Source organism: Mandrillus leucophaeus, unplaced genomic scaffold (genome assembly GCF_000951045.1).
Source record: "Mandrillus leucophaeus isolate KB7577 unplaced genomic scaffold, Mleu.le_1.0 Scaffold44, whole genome shotgun sequence".
Classification (NCBI taxonomy): Eukaryota; Metazoa; Chordata; class Mammalia; order Primates; family Cercopithecidae; genus Mandrillus; species Mandrillus leucophaeus.
The window spans coordinates 1,043,416-1,060,109 of record NW_012104698.1 but is presented as its reverse complement, the minus strand read 5'-3'; the positions used below and the strand labels follow the sequence as shown (position 1 = coordinate 1,060,109).

General features: G+C 48.5%; 1 protein-coding gene across 2 annotated transcripts in view; it reads right to left on the bottom strand.

Annotated features, from left to right (window-relative positions):
- Window positions 1–16,694, bottom strand: part of NDRG4 (NDRG family member 4) — a 50,079-nt gene that overhangs the window by 21,986 nt on the left and 11,399 nt on the right. For both annotated transcript variants that reach the window (XM_011993995.1, XM_011993994.1), the window contains exon 2: window positions 3,291–3,385. In XM_011993995.1, coding sequence (XP_011849385.1) covers window positions 3,291–3,362 — 72 coding nt within the window. In that variant the 5' untranslated portion in view covers window positions 3,363–3,385. The remainder of the gene's footprint in view (window positions 1–3,290; window positions 3,386–16,694) is intronic.

The window sequence follows — 16,694 nt, the reverse complement described above, 5'->3', positions numbered from 1 at the left end:
TAATTTTGTATTTTTAGTAGAGACAGGGTTTCACCATGTTGGTCAGGCTGGTCTCGAACTCCTGACCTCAAGTGATCCACCCACCTCAGCCTCCCAAAGTGCTGGGATTATAGGTATGAGCCACCATGCCCGGTCGGCTTTTGTTTTGTTTTGTTTTTGAGACACAGTCTCGCTCTGTCGCCCAGGCTAGAGTGTAGTGGTGCAATCTCGGCTCACTACAACCTCCACCTTCCAGGGTCAAGCGATTCTCCTGCCTCAGCCTCCTGAATAGCAGGGATTACAGCACCACGCCCAGCTAGTTTTTGTAATTTTAGTAGAGATAGGGTTTCACCATGTTGGCCAGGCTGGTCTTGAACTCCGGATCTCAGGTGACCGGCCCACCTTGGGCTCCCAAAGTGCTGGGATTACAGGCGTGAGCCAACATGTCTGGCAGGAATGGGGCTTTTAAGGTGCCTTTGGAAAAAGCAGATGTGCCCAGGCCCACAGCTTGGGGCCTGTGCTGACTCATGAAGGAGGGGAGAAGCCTCCACAGGATCTGAAACGGAGACCCTCATGCAGGGGTGAGGATGTCATGGTGGCAAACTCTGGTCCTGGTGATGGGTGGATAGAGACACTACCTGCAGTGGCGTCAGGCTGCTCAGTGGGCACGAACAGGCAGGAGTATGCCTGCTGAGTCAGGGAGGGAGGGGCGGCGAGGGCTGGGCCAGAATGAGGCAGAGAAGGGTGCCCAGCTGAGGTGGGCAGTGGAAGAGACAGGCATGGAAGTTATCAGGCCAAGATGCCCTTAGCTCTCCCCATTGTGCTAGGGGGCCCTGCTGGGCCACAGAGGCACACCCCATACTGGCAGGCAGCACCTCCGTGCGGTTGTCCCGCAACCTGCACACTTCAGCACTTGTGATGGGATGCAGGGGTCCCCGAGGGCCCCTCACAGCAGAACTCTGCTTTCATGCCTCAAAAGACAGGCTGGCAGGCAGGCACAGAGGCTCAGGCCTGTCATCCCAGCACTTAGGAAGGCTGAGGCGGGAGGATCACTTGCACCCAGAAGTTCAAGACCAGTCTGGGCAACAGAGCAAGACTTATCTCTACAAAATGGAAAAATTAGCCAGGTGTGGTGGCACATGCCTATGATCCTGGCTACTTGGGAGGCTGAGGCAGGAGGATCACTTGAGCCCAGGAAGCTGAGGCTGCAGTGGGCTATGATGGCACCACTGCACGCCAGCCCGGGTGACAGAGTGAGACCCTGTTTCAGAAGAAAAAAAAAAAAAGAAAGAAAGAAGGAAAAGAAAAGTCAGAAAGAAAGACACAGGCAGGAGTGGGCAGGAGGGACTTTTTAGAAAGTTCTGAGAAACTTCTTCCTTCTGAGCTGTATCACCATCTGTGGCTTCCACCCAGCCCATGTTTTTACTGAGAACCCACTGTGTGCTGTGTGGGGCACTGGGGAGACCTGGGGGTGCAAAACAGAATAGATCTCTGTCCTGGGAACCTGTGGGGCGGGGCACACACAAACCACACTAAGTGACACGGCCAGGGCCAGAGCGTGTTGGGGTTTCAATATTAGACCCAGGAGTTAGAGAGGGACTCTCTGAGGAGGGAGCATTTGAGCAGAGGCCTGAATAAAACAAGGAGTGGAGCCAGCCCTGCAAATTTCTGGGCTAGTGTATCCCAGGCAGATACACTGGGAATGTGATGGGCATGTTCAAGGAGGCTAGAGAGAAGTAAGCTGGGGACAGGCTTGGGAGACAGGCTGGGGAGCTGGTGCAGATTGCATCCTGGGTTCCTGCTCTGACTGAGATGGCTTGTTAAGCAGAGAAGTGACACGGCTTATTTTTTATTTATCTATATTTTGAGAGAGTCTTACTCTGTTGCCCAGGTTGGAGTACAGTAGTGCAGTCTTGGGGTTGAACCTCCCGGGTTCAAGTGATTCTGCCTCCTGAGTAGCTGGGACTACAGGTGTCCACCACCATGCCCGGCTAATTTTTGTATTTTTAGTAGAGACAGGGTTTCACCATGTTGGCCAGGCTGGTCTCAAACTCCTGACCTCATGTGATCTGCGCACCTTGGCCTCCCAAAGTGCTGTGATTATAGGTGTGAGCCGCCAGGCCCAGCTCATGGCTTATTTTTAAAGGGTACAGAGCAAAGGCAGAGGCAAAAAGACTAGCAAGGAGAATCCTGCAAGCATCCTGGGGCAACAGCCGATGGAGGCTTAGACCAGGGAGCAAGTAAACTTAGAATAAAGGACTTGAAAAATGTGCAGTCACCACCCCACCAGGGCAGCTTATCTGTGGCTGCTCTCGGATAAGCCATGTCTTATCAGTTAACTCAAGGTTCTGTCTGTAAGATAACACTGCACTCTTCTTGGGGGCAGGACTGCCACCTCATGTGGTTGGATCCCTGGATCCTGGCTGGCTGCACAGTTCCAAACCTGGCTGCTCAGCAGCTCCTGGGCTCCTCTCCTTGTGATGGAAGGCTGGGGAGGCAGGGCAGGGCAGAGGACAGCACCCTGTAGATTTGAGGGGCTGGGCTCCTGGCCTCCCCATCTGTAAAAGGAGGGGGTCTAGGCAGCATAACTTGCAGGGACCCCAGCCCTGATGCCTCAGAATCCAACAAGCAGGGAACCCATACTTTTTGCAAAGTGGTTTGTGTCACAGTCACCAGTATGATGGCACTGGGAGGGAGGGAAAGGGAAGGTGGACAGGGTGTTGTCACCAACAAAAAAGGGTGGCATGAAAGTCACTCTGGCCTCTAACACCTTGTCCCATGACAGGGGGGTCTTTGGGACAAAATCATACCCTGTGATGCCTCTGTCCCACTGCCCTGGGTGGCACTGTTGGTTAGACCTGCCCAGGTGCCACAGAGGCTTGGGAGGCTGATAAGGAAGAGTGCACAGACAGGGGAGCAGCGTGCCCTGCTGGAGCCAGCACTGCCCGGTAGTTACCTCTTGGGGCTCCTGGGCTGTCCACAAACGGGTTGATACGAACTCATTCCCCCACTAGCTGTGTGACCTTGGCCAACTGGGTTCACCTCTCTGTGCATCAGTTTTCTTGTCATTAAAGCGGGAATAACTCTCCTGTAGCACCTTTAGCCTCAAAGACGTCTGAAGCCACCTTGAGGCTGGCTGGGTCTGCGTGGCACTCAGGCCTCCCGGAACTCTCCCTCCCGAGGCAGGGACAGGGCTTCTTGGGGTGGCCGGCCCTGGGGAGGGTCAGCTGCAGGGAAGGCGCGCGGTCTCCCTCTTGGCCACGAGGTGGCGCGCTCAGCCCTAAGACCTCAAAAGCGCGACTCCAACTCACCAGCTCGGTGGCGTCCTGGCCCCGGAGCAGCGGCTTCTCTTCAGGGAATCGCAGCTCCTGCAGCCCGGCCATGGTCACGTCGTGGAGCAGGAGGCCTAGGGAGGGAGGGCAGGGTTGAGGCCTGCTGCGGCGGGGACGCTCGGGCGGAGAAGGACAGCGCAAGCCAGGGCTGGGGCAGGAGCGCAGGGACCAGATGCATTGTCCCCCTGGCCCCCAAGCGTTGCCCACCCAGGCACTCAGGGCCCCCAGGCCTCCGTCTGCAAGCCCGGCCTGTCTGGCTTGGGGGATACCATTATAGTATTTGTTTTCTCGTTGTTTTTTTTTTTTAACACTGAGTCTCGCTCTGTCGCCCAGGCTGGAGTGCAGTGGCGCAATCTCGGCTCACTGCAACCTTCGCCTCCTGGGTTCAAGCGATTCTCCCGCCTCAGCTTCCCAATGAGCTGAGATTACGGGTGTGCACCACCACCTTGCTAAGTTTTGTGTTTTTAGTAGAGACGGGGTTTCAACATGTTGGTCAGCCTGGTCTCGAACTCCTGACCTCAAGTGATCCACCCGCCTCGGTCTCCCAAAGTGTTAAGATTTCAGGTGTGAGATACCACGCCCAGCCTATTATTTGCTCTTAAAAATTAAAACATGTTTCCAAATAAAAGAGAAAAGCAACGTCATGATTCCTAAAACAACTACAAGCAAAATTCTGCCTTTATTGAGAAGCAGAAGGGTACGTGCGGGGAGGCCAAACACAGGGTCAGACGCAGACAGAGTCCCCTGCCGAGGGCCTCTGCTGTCTGAAGGGGACAGTGGGGCTCTGGAGGATAGAGAGACTGGAGAGGAACAGAGCTGAGAGCTCCCCGGAGGGCTCGCAAGAGGAGCCTGTGTGAAGATGGGCCAGGGAGGGGTGGGAGTAGAGGCTCTGGTGGTGTCACAGGTTGAGTGATGTTGAGAGCGGGGGTGCAGGTCTCAATTCAGGCCACCAGCAGGGAGGGGGTGACACACAGGGGCTGCTCAGCTGCCAGAGGGTGGGCCTGGGAAATTCCAGAGGTTTCTGAACCTCAGAAGAAGAATGGGTCATACACGCAGGCGTGTGTGTGTGTGTGTGTGTCTGTGTGCATGTGTGTGTGTGTGCAGCAACCAGTGGTAGAGGAAGGAAGACAGAGGGTCCCAGGACCCCATAATTCCTCTAGGAACGGCACCATCATCCCTCAATTTCAGGATGGCAGATGTCAGAATGCACCAAGAGAAAAACTAGCCAAGAACATGATCTAGAAATTCATAAAAGAATTAAAAATGGCCAGTACCTACATGGAAAAATATTCAAGCTCACTAGAAGTCAAAGAAATTTAAATTACTTTTTTTTTTTTGGCCAGGCACCGTGGCTCATGCCTATAATCCCAGCATTTTGGGCAGCTAAGGCTGGAGGAGCACTTGAGCCCAGAGGTTCAGGACCAACCTGGACAACATAGCAAGACCCCATCTCTACGAAAAAACTAAAGTAGCTGGGTGTGGTGGTGAGAGCCTATGGTCCCAGCTACTCAGGAGGCTGAGGTGGGAGGATCACTTGAGACCAGGAGTTCAAGGTTACAGGGAGCTATGATTACACCACTCCATTCCAGCCTGAGTGACAGAGCAAGACCCTGTCTCGAATGAATGAATGGACAGCTCTTTCTTTTTTTGCCAATGGCATTGGCAAAGTTTACATGGCTAGCAAAGGTGTACTAAAACAGGCACTTCTTATATGGCTTGTAAGTATATAAATGGACATATATTTTTGGAGGGCAGTTTTGCAAATGAATTAAAATCATTTAAAAGGTTCATACTCTCAGACTCAGCAATCCTCTCCCGTGGAGAAATCGCCTAAAGAAACCAGAGATGGCAACAAATAATTTATCTATAAGAATTCTCAGCACAGTGCCATTTACAATAGAGAAAAAAATTGAAAAAAAAAGTCTATCAATAGGGTACAAGATAAACTGTGTGTCAATAATAAAAGATGATTTAATATAATAAGAAAATTCCTGTTACAATAAATAGAAAAGCAGGCCTGGGTCCCTGCGCACGTGCCATGCCGGAGTCCCAGCTCCCAGTGGTTTCCGAGGAAACCAGCTAACACAATGCAGATGGGCTGTATTTTTAGAAAGGCATCCTTGAGGCTCTCCTGCTCCCATTTCCATCCTTTCTGATGTGTGCACGCTCACCCATCCATCCAGGGCATGGGGGCTGGGAGAGCTGAAAGAAGGGTCCCCTCCTTGGAAAACTCTTCTGCATCAGGACATCTTAGCCACCTGCTTTCCTGAACACCCATCTCAATTAAAGTCCTTGGTAGCCCTGGGGTATCCCTGTGGCCCCCCACCCCCAGCCTGTTATGAAACCACCCTGGACACCATCCTCCCCAAGGACCATGCTATTAAAAGGGCTGAGAGTGGGCAGTGCAGGGACAGATGGCCTGTGACGGAGGTGGTGGCGGGGAAGGGGGCAGAGAGAGACCTCATCATCCAGAGAACGGGGAATGGCTCAGCCCATGAAAAACAGACAGTCCAGGGCTTGGCTGGAGTTGCGGGGCTCCAGGACAAAGAGGCCAGAGCAGACATTTCCACAGCAGGGTGGCAGAGAAGTTTCTTCTAAAGAAAGTTACGATTTTTTTTTTTTTTTTTTAAAGAAGCTATGTGATAAGTTATAAGAAAATGAGAGTCCTACTCATGAAGCCTGGCTAAGGTCCCCAAGGAGTTAAGTAGCACAGAAGTGGGAAGACGCCAGGGTCTATGAAGCGGCCAACAATGGCTCTTTCCACTCTGCCATGCTTTCCCCCTTCTTGATCTCTTATTCCCTAAAGGGACAGGAGCCACCCTGTCCAGCCCCCAGTGCAAAGACAAGAGCTCTCCCAGGAGACGCTGGGCAGCAGAAGCTGTAAACACCGAATGGGCCTGGGGTAAGTCCCAACGCTTCTACTTCTCAGGGGTAAGATCTGGAGCCACTGAACCCAGGCCATCATTTCTACCCTATCATTCAATGGCTAGCTTTATTTTGGGCAAATCACTCAAAGCCTCACTTATTTGCAATATGAGATCATGTTGCCCACCTTAGAAAAGTCTGAGGTGCAACAGAAACAATAAATATATAAATAACTTTTTTTTTTTAGACGGATTCTTACTCTGTCACCCAGGCTGGCATGCAGTGGCATGATCTCGGCTCACTGCAGCCTCTGCTGGGTTCAAGTGATTCTCCTGCTCCATCTTCCCAAGTAGTTGGGATTACAGGCACCTGCCACCACGCCCAGCTTTTTTTTTTTTTGTATTTTTAGTAGAAATGAGTTTTTGCCATGTTGGCCAGGTTGGTCTTGAACTCTTGACCTCAGGTGATCCATCTGCCTCAGCCTCTTAAAGTGTAAAAATGACCTTTTTTTGTTTGCTCAGAGGGTCTTGGTCAAAACAAACCCTGGCTCTGCTCTAAGCAAACTCCAGGTTGGAGTGCAGTGGTACAATCATCGCTCACGGCAGCCTCAAACTCCTGGGCTTAAGTGATCCTCCCACCTCAGCCTCCCAAGTAGCTGGGACCACAGGTGTGTGCCACTAGAGCCCCACTATTTTTTTTCATTTTTTGTAGAGATGGGGTCTCACTATGTTGGCCAGGCTGGCCTCAAATTCCTGGGCTCAAGCAATCCTCCTACCTCAGCCTCCCAAAGCACTGGGATTACTGGTGTGAGCCACCATGCCCAGCCTAAAATGCCTTTTAAATGAAAGATTTTTGTACATATTTGAATGGAACAAAAATCACATAGATGATCAGGGTGTTCCTTGCCTTTCCCTGCCGATTTAAGATAACTTTGGAGTTTTGTTTTTTGTTTTTTTCCTCTTGTTTCTGTTAGATTCATAGCTGCACGCAGAGGGACGAAGCTGATATACATAGGGGAGGGATGGAACAAGGGATGAGGGAGAGGAAACAGCCCCTTTGGCTGGGGGACAGTGACATGTGAGAGGCCCCTGAAGGGCAAAAGAGCACCGGGGACTGTGGAAATGGGCTCCTGTGCTGTGTTAGTGTGGGTGGATTCCTTAAGAGGAATTGCATTTCAGTTTAATCACTTCTGGTTGCTGATTTGTGTTTTTTCTCCTTTCCTTCTTCTTTTTTCAAGGCAAACAGGAGCACTCGGCTCCCACCATGCAGCCAGCAGGCCCCTCCCGCTATGCTTCTGTAACTGTGATTCCATGCTGAGACCCCAGTCAGGTGAATCCTCTGATTTATTAGGGTTAAAAATAGAAGCAATGACTGTGGTCATTCCTGGAACTATCCCATAAATGCTTAAATTGATCAGCAGTAGTTACACATCCTACAGAAAAAAGCAATTGCTGAATCGGGAGAACAAGTGCAGTAGTCCTAGGAGATGGTGGGGGTGTTTGAAAATACACTGGGGGCCGGGCGCGGTGGATCACACCTGTAATCCTGGCACTTTGGGGGGCCAAGGCAGGCAGATCACTTGAAGCCAGGAGTTCGAGACCAGCCTGGCCAACATGGCAAAACCCTGTCTCTACTAAAAATTCAAAAATTAGCTGGGCGTGATGGTGGGTGCCTGTAATCCCAGCTACTTGGGAGGCTGAGACAGGAGAATTACTTAAGCCCAGGAGGTGGAGGTTGCAGTGAGCTGAGATTGCATCACTGCACTCCAGCCTGGGTGACAAAGCAAGACTCTGAGGAAGAAAGTAGGAAAGAAGGAAAGGAAGGAAGGAAGGAAGGGAGGGAGGGAGGGAGGGAAAAGAAAAGAAAGAAAAGAAAGAAAGAAAGGAAGGAAGGAAAGAAAGGAAAGAAAACAAAAAGAAGGAAAGAAAGATGAAGGAAGGAAGGAAGGAAAGAAGGGAGGGAGGGAGAAAGGAAAGAGAGAAGAGAAGAGAAAAAAATGAAAATACATTGAAGAATTTGGGTGGTCTCAGTGACTGAGGGTCCTACATTCAGTGCCCAGGGACCATGGGTGAGAAGGGTCATGCAATGTGGGGACAGTGCTACACATGAAGGATCACTCCCCACCCCAGCCCCCATAGCTGCACAGTGAGAAACGCTAGAACTGAAAGAGAAGACAGTAGGACATAAATGGAGTGAAGTTAGAGGATACAGGAGAAGCCAGACAGAGGAACCAGGCCTGTGGGACAGGAAGAGACCAAATAAGAAGAGGTAGAACTGTGGAATGGCTGGTGTTCTTTCAACCACAGGGGTGAAGGGGACCCACAGGTCAGGGGCAAGGTCCAGTCCATGCTGCCTTGAGTATGCCACACTCCTGAGTTAAAAGGTCCCATTATTATGAGAAATGCCACAGGCAAATGAAATGAGCCACACCCAGGTCTGGCCAGCTCCACCCTGGGGGAGGGGTCCATACCTCCCCGGGATGTGGCCGAGTGGGAGCGTGTGACTCATGTCCAGGCCTGTGCACCCAGGCACCGCAGACCTGGTGTATCTCTACTGCTTGGATCAGAGTTGGTGCTCAGTGATACACGGGCCACCATTCCTACCCGACGCTATACCAGTGCCTGGTTGGAAAAGAAGCCCCAGAAATCTGGGACCCCGGAAATTGGGGAATCACCTTCCAACTGCACTATATAGGGGGTCTGGAACTGTCCAGGGAGCTGGACTCTCTTATTACTCTCCCTGTCCTTATCCTGATCTCCTAGGCCTGGGACAGCACTGAGGGTGGGACAGGGATGGGGACTCCATCTTCTCTCGGGATTCCCAGTTCACAGATGAGAAATAAGAGGCACAGGAAGGAGCGACTGACCGATGCAAGTTCTCCCGTGGCCAACCCAGGCTGGGGATCCAGAGTGCATGCTCCCACCCGCCTACGTGCATTCTGCCTCCCTGGCTGGGTGGCAGGATGGGAGGATGCGGGCGACATTACTTTCTCTAGCCCAGGCTCCATTTCCCTCTCTAGGTATGGCTCCTTGATTTACGCCAAACTTGAACTTGGCCAGTTCTGCTTTTTCCTTGGGTTGAGCCTATGAATCCCTATGCCCCCACCAACCACACCACCACCCTGCATACACGCGCGTGTGCACACACACACACCCCCCCAGCACATTCCACCGTCTTAGGCAGCCGTATTTGGATTCTGGCACTCCTGGCTAAAGACCCGGGCTGACTCAGTAGGCGCATCCTCCCCATGGGAAGCACATGCCTTTGTTCATGCTGTTCCCTCTGCCTGGAATGCCTTTCCCCACCATATCCCTACAAGGGGAGCAATATGGAAAACAGTCCTTAATATTACTGAACGCCGTGTTCCAGGCATTTTACATGTATAAGCTCGTTTACTCCTCCTGACTCCTCATAGAGGTAGGTACTACTACTGTCCTCATTTTGTAGCTGAGGAAGTGAGGCATACAGAGGTGACATCACCAGCCCAAGGTATTATGACTGGTAAGTGACGGAACCTGGATTTGAACCCATGATGTCTGGGTCTGGAGCTCATATGCTCATGTGTGGACTCTATTATCTTTCTTTTTTCTTCTTTTTTAAGACAGAGTCTCACTCTGTTGCCCAGGATGGAGTGCAGTGGTGCGATCTCAGCTCATTGCAACCTCCGCCTTCTGAGTTCAAGTTAATTCTCATCCCTCAGCCTCCCAACATAGCTGGGATTACAGAATTCTGCCACCAGGTCCAGCTAATTTTTGTACTTTTAGTAGTGATGGGGTTTCGCCATGTTGGCCAGGCTGGGACTCTATCGTCTTGCTAACCCACTGATGCATGGATGAGTGGTTTAATCTCCCTACTGTCACCTCCCAGAGGACAGCGACCTGATCTTGTTCATCTGTCCAACCCCATCAGAGTCCAAACACACACAGGCTTAATGACTGGGAAATTAGATGTAGGACAGGCCGGAAATCTCCATGGCTGACCCGCCCACAGAAACTATAGGAAAGCACAGGATAAACATTTTTGTTGCTCAAATGTCACTGTTCCAATGTCAGTTATAGGCATAAAACAGTATTCAAATGCACACCACCAAGGTGGTGAGGCCACTCTGATACGAGGCTGTTTGATGGGGCTGGCTGTCAAGAGGCCTCCAAGGCAGTAAGTTTGGCCACAAAACTTGGAGGGAGCAGGGCTGGGCGCGGTAGCTCATGCCTGTAATCCCAGCACTTTGGGAGACAAAGGCAGGCAGATCACTTGAGGTCAGGAGTTCGAGACCAGCCTGGCCAACACAGTGAAACCCTGTTTCTACTAAAAATTCAAGAATTAGCCGGGTGTGGTGGCAGGCACCTGTAATCCCAGCTACTCAGGAGGCTGAAGCAGGAGAATCACTTGAACGCAGGAGGCAGAGGTTGCAGTGAGTCGAGATCCTGCCACTGTACTCCAGCCTGGGTGACAGAGCAAGACTCCATCTCAAAAACAAACAAACAAACAAACAAACAAAAGAAAACTTGGAGGGGCAGATGCAGCCTCAGCACATTCCCCACCTCCTGCAGGTTGGTCTGGGCTCTCTCCTTCCTCTCAAATTCTGTGTCTCCAGTCTCCCCACGGCGTTTGACAAAATCCCTTAAAGGGGACAGACTTAGTAGCACTCCCATTCTAGGGCTCAATAAGGAGAAAGAAAATACTATGCACTCAATGGAAAAGTGGACAAAAGCCTGGGATGGGAATTCAGAGAAGAAACAACAAGGGCAAAGCATCTGCCCTGCCTCACTGGCCGTCAGAGAAATGCATGTGAAACAATGAGCAATATGACCTGCTCAGACCGCAGCTTCTCAGACACTCCTAGAGGACAAGCACCACATCTGTTTTGTTCAGTGGGATGTCCCCTGTGTCTATGACAGTGCTGGGCACAGGGCAGACACTCAACATTTCTGTTTAATGAAATAAGTAAATGAATGAATGAACCATTCTTCATACAGACCACAAATTACTAACAGATGGATAATATGCAAGGTTGGTGAGGTTCTGGGAAAATGGGCACACCCTCATGCTGCTGGCTGGATGGCAGTGGGTTCAGCTTTATTTGGAGAACAACTTGGTAGTCTGTTAAATGCAAATATCTGTCAATTCTGCAATTCTATGTCTAGGTATTTATCCTAAAGAAAAACACCCACGTGTACACTAAGAGGCAGCACACAAGGGTGCTCACTGCACAGCTGAGTGGAGCAGTGCAGTCTGGAAACCACCTCAGTGAGCACCAGGAAGATGGTGAAATAAATTATGGAACATCTACGCACTGGAGGACCATGCAGCCATTAAATAAACAAGGCAGCTCCACTCAAACAGAGCAGGAAAGCATTCTAAAATATGCAATTAAGAAAAAAAGGCATGTCACCAAATAATGTGTAAAACTAATCCCATTTATGGCTGGGTGCAGGCTCACACCTGTAATCCCAGCACTTTGGGAGGCCAAGGCAGGAGAGTTGCTTGAACCTGGGAGGCGAAGGTTGCAGTGAGCCGAGATCGCGCCATTGTACTCCAGCCTGGGCAACAGAGTGAGATTCTGTCTCAAAATAATCTCATTTATATAAAAATTATATGCATTGAACAAGTATATATACTGGCAACTTCCAAAAAAAATCCTCAAAGACTCAGGGTAAACTGTAACAATGCTTATCTCTGGGGAAGGATATGGGGAAGGGTATAAAAGGGAGATTCTTTTTTTAATCCTGTGCACCAGATTTTATCAAATCTAAGATATCACTGATTACAAGTGACACTAATTTTTATGAATCAATAAGAAAAAAAAAAACCCACCACCAGTTAAATTAAGACATAATACTTTTCCCCCTTTTAAGTTATTTTGAAAAACATTAGGCTTGCAAAAAAATTACAACAAAACAAAAAACAAAACCAAAAAAGCACAGAAACGCAGAAATTTCCCACATACCCTTCACTCAGCTTCCCCCAATATTATCATGATACAGAACCATAATACAATTGAGAAACCAGGAAATTAAACACTGATACATACTGTTAAGTAATATACAGAACTTACATATATTTTACCAGTTTTCCCAATAATGCCTTTTTTGGGTCTAGGACCCAACCCAGGATGCCACATCATATTTAGTTGGTATGTCTCCCTGGATAGTTTATCAGTCCATCTTTTATAACCTTAACACTTATTATTATTATTTTTTTTGAGATGGAGTCTTGTACTGGAGTGCAATAGTGTGATCTCGGCTCAATGCAACCTCTCCCTCCTGCATTCAAGTGATTCTCCTGCCTCAATCTCCTGAGTAGCTGGGATTACAGGTGCCCACCACCATGCCCAGCTAATTTTTGAATTTTTAGTAGAAACAGGGTTTCACTGTATTGGCCAGGCTGGTCTCAAACTCCTGACCTCGTGATCCAGCCACCTTGGCCTCCCAAAGTGCTGGGATTACAGGCGTGAGCCACCAGCCCGGCCGACCTTGACACTTTTGAAAAGTACTGGCCAGTTAATCAGTAGAATGTCCTCACTTTGGGTTTGTTTGTTGTTTTCTCATGATTAGACTGAGGTTATACATTTTTGGCAAGAATACGACAGAATGAGATGCCCTTCTCAGTTTGTATCAGCAGGCACATTATGTCAATCCGTCTTGTTACAGAGGATGTTAACCTTGATCCCTTGATAAGGAGCTCTCTGCCAGGTTTCTCCACTGAAATGTTACTATTTTTCCCTTTGTAAGCAGTGTGGGAAGATACTTTGACACTACGTAAACATCCTATGTCTCATCATACTTCCTCACCCCCTCCACCCCCTTACCCCTGCGAATTTTAACAACTATTGATTCTTGCCTACAGCAATTATTACTTTGATGGTTGCCTAATGATAATTTTCTTTTTTTTCTGCTGAGGAAAAGGAAAAAGATAATTTTCTATTTCCATAATCTCTTCTATGCTTATTAGAATTATCCTGTAAGAAAGAGTCATCCTGACCAGGCGCGGTGGCTCATGCCTGTAATCCCAGCACTTTGGGAGGCCAAGGCGGGTGGATCACTGTTGCAGGAAGTCAGGGACCCCGAACGGAGGGACCGGCTGAAGCCGCGGCAGAAGAACATAAATTGTGAAGATTTCACGGACATTTATTAGTTCCCCAAATTAATACTTTTATAATTTCTTACACCTGTCTTTACTGCAATCTCTGAACATAAATTGTGAAGATTTCATGGACATTTATTAGTTCCCCAAATTAATACTTCTATAATTTCTTACACCTGTCTTTACTGCAATCTCTGAACATAAATTGTGAAGATTTCATGGACACTTATCACTTCCCCAATCAACACCCTTGTGATTTCCTATGCCTGTCTGTACTTTAATCTCTTAATCCTGTCATCTTCGTAAGATGAGGAGGATGTATGTCGCCTAAGGACCCTGTGATGACTGTGTTAACTGCACAAATTGTTTGTAGAGCATGTGTGCTTAAACAATATGAAATGTGGGTGCCTTGAAAAAAGGAACAGGATTAACAGCAGTGTTCAGGGAACAAGGGAGATGGCCTTGGACTCTGACTGCTGGTGAGCCAGGCGGAACAGAGCCATATTTCTCTTCTTTCAAAAGCAAATAGGAGAAATATCGCTGAATTCTGTTTCTCAGCAAGGAACATCCTGAGAAAGAGAATGCGCACTGAAGGTAGGTCTATAGACGGCCCCCTTGAGGCAGCTGCCTTTTACGGTCGAAGCCAAAGGGATGAAATAAGCCCCGGTCTCCTGTAGCGCTCCCAGGCTTATTAGGACGAGGAGATTCCCGCCTAATAAATTTTGGTCAGACAGGTTGTCTGCTCTCAAACCCTGTCTCCTGATAAGATGTTATCGTTATCAATGACAATATGTGCCCAAAACTTCATTAGCAATTTTAATTTCGCCCCATTCTGTGGTCCTGTGATCTCGCCCTGCCTCTATTTGCTTTCTGATATTTTATTACCTTGTGAAGTATGTGATCTCTGTGACCCATACCCTATTCGTGCACTCCCTCCCCTTTTGAAAATCGCTAATAAAAACTTGCTACTTGCTGGTTGGCCAGGCGCGATGGCTCATGCCTGTAATCCCAGCACTTTGGGAGGCCGAGGCGGGCGGATCACGAGGTCGGGAGTTCGAGACCATCCTGGCTAGTATGGTGAAACCCCATCTGTACTAAAAATACAAAAAATTAGCCAGGCGTGGTGGCAGACACCTGTGGTCCCACGTGCGTAGGAGGCTGAGGCAGGAGAATGGTGTGAACCTGGGAGGCGGAGCTTGCAGTGAGCTAAGATCGCACCACTGCACTCCAGCCTGGGCGACAGAGCAAGACTCCGTCTCAAAAAAAACAAAAACAAACAAAAAAAACTTGCTGGTTTTACAGCTCAGGGAGCATCACAGAACCTGCTGACGTGTGATGTCTCCCCCGGACACCCAGCTTTAAATTTCTCTCTCTTGTGCTCTTTCCCTTTATTTCTCAAACCAGCCGAGACACCTAGGAAATAGAAAAGAACCCACGATAAATATCGGGGGTGGGGTTTCCCCCGACAGATCACGAGGTCAGGAGATCGAGACCATCCTGGCTAACACGGTGAAACCCTGTCTCTACTAAAAAATACAAAAAATTAGCCAGGCATTGTGGCAGGTGCCTGTAGTCCCAGCTACTCAGGAGGCTGAGGCAGAAGAATAGCCTGAACCCAGGAGGTGGAGCTTGCAGTGAGTCAAGATAGTGCCAGTGCATTCCAGCCTGGGTGACAGAGTGAGACTCTGTCTCAAAAGGTAAAAAAAAAAAAAAAGGAGTTGTCCTTTCTCCTCCTTTATTCAATTACTTATTTACATCAATATGGATTCATGGATATTTATTTTACCCTGTGGGTTAAAAGCCATTGCTATCATTATTTCATTGTTCAAACTGGGCCAGGTTTGGCCACTGGGAGTTCCCTCAAGGTGGCTCTTGAATGCTTTCAACATGTACCCATTATTTTTTGAGTTTCAAATATTCTAGCCTCATTACATGTTCTAAACTCATCTTGTACTTTCTCTGCCTCAACCATGAAATCAACCATTTCTCCAAGGAGCCCTAGTTCCCTTTATTGGAGAATGATGTTTAGAAACCAAGATCTGGACACCAGGTGTGCTCACTGCTACTGCAGTGTCATTGGTCTAGGCCCTCTCAGCAGGCAGAGCTATGAAACGCATGCAAGATACTAACACACACAATTTACTTCTAAATATATATATATATATATCTCCATATATATCAGATATATATACATCTGCAATCTGGAATTTATACTGATACCTTTAACTCTACTTCAACACCACAGAGTGCATTCTAGCTTCCCCACTTTGATTGCAATTTTTTTTTCTCCAATGGTGAGAAACCTGGCTCTCACCCATAATATTTCTGCTTATTTGTTCATTCCTGGGATACATTCAAAATAGTGTCAGAACTGCTCCTTCTATGATGAGTTCCCTGTCATTCAGGGTTTTTTTGTACTTACTGAAAGAACTCTTTTAGAATACATTAGATCCAGATTTTAAAAAGGCATCTATCGCTCTTGTAAATTTTTAAAAAGGCAAATATAACTGAAATAAATTGTTTAAGGGATTCCTTTTCACATTTCGAGTCCAATGTCTCTTAATCTCTGTATCTTGGAGTTTTTAATGCTGTGCTATTCCACACAGCCTGGGCTTCTCCAGCATCAAGAATGCTCTACTACTATCTCTGGGATTTCCTTCTGAGCTGCCGACATCCACTCACAAATTCTGATGTTCGTGTGATGGCAGTAACAGCATGATGCCCCCCTTGCCAACAGAGACTGTATGATGCATCCCAATCTTAGAGATGTTAAAGTACGAAAAAAAAGGTGCATCTTAGAAAGGACATAACATAGCTCTTTCATAAAGTAAGAAGGTGATATATAGCACCAACGTGTAAACTGTTTCTCTACACAACACGACTCCAGGTGTTACGCACAGACATTACAGTAGACACAACAGGCCTCTAATTCTAAGACCAAGGGCAAGGGAGATGGAACTAGAATTCCAGTAACACATTCCATCTGGGCAGCTTCTATAAGGAACTAGTGAAAGAGTCCTCCTGCAGCAGAGACTGCTAATTGTCCCCCCATATCTGTTCTCCCCTTCTTCCTGAATAACAATCCCCATATTTTAGATGAGTAGGTGGACGATGGGAAGAAAGTTTGTTTATGATGCCGTGATGTTCTGCCAGTGAGAGGTAAATGGAAGCACGGGACTTTCAGGCAGTGTTCTTAAAAGGGCGTGGTGGCTTATGCTTATAATCCCAGCACTTTGGGAGGCTGAGGGGGGCGGATAACCTGAGGTCAGGAGTTTGAGACCAGCCTGGGCAACATGGCGAAACCCCAACTCTACTGAAAATACAAAAAGTAGCCAAGCATGGTGGCACGTGCCTGTAATCCCAGCTACTCGGGAGGCTGAGGCAGGAGAATTGCTTGAACCCGGGGGATGGAGGTGCAGTGAACTGAGATCATGC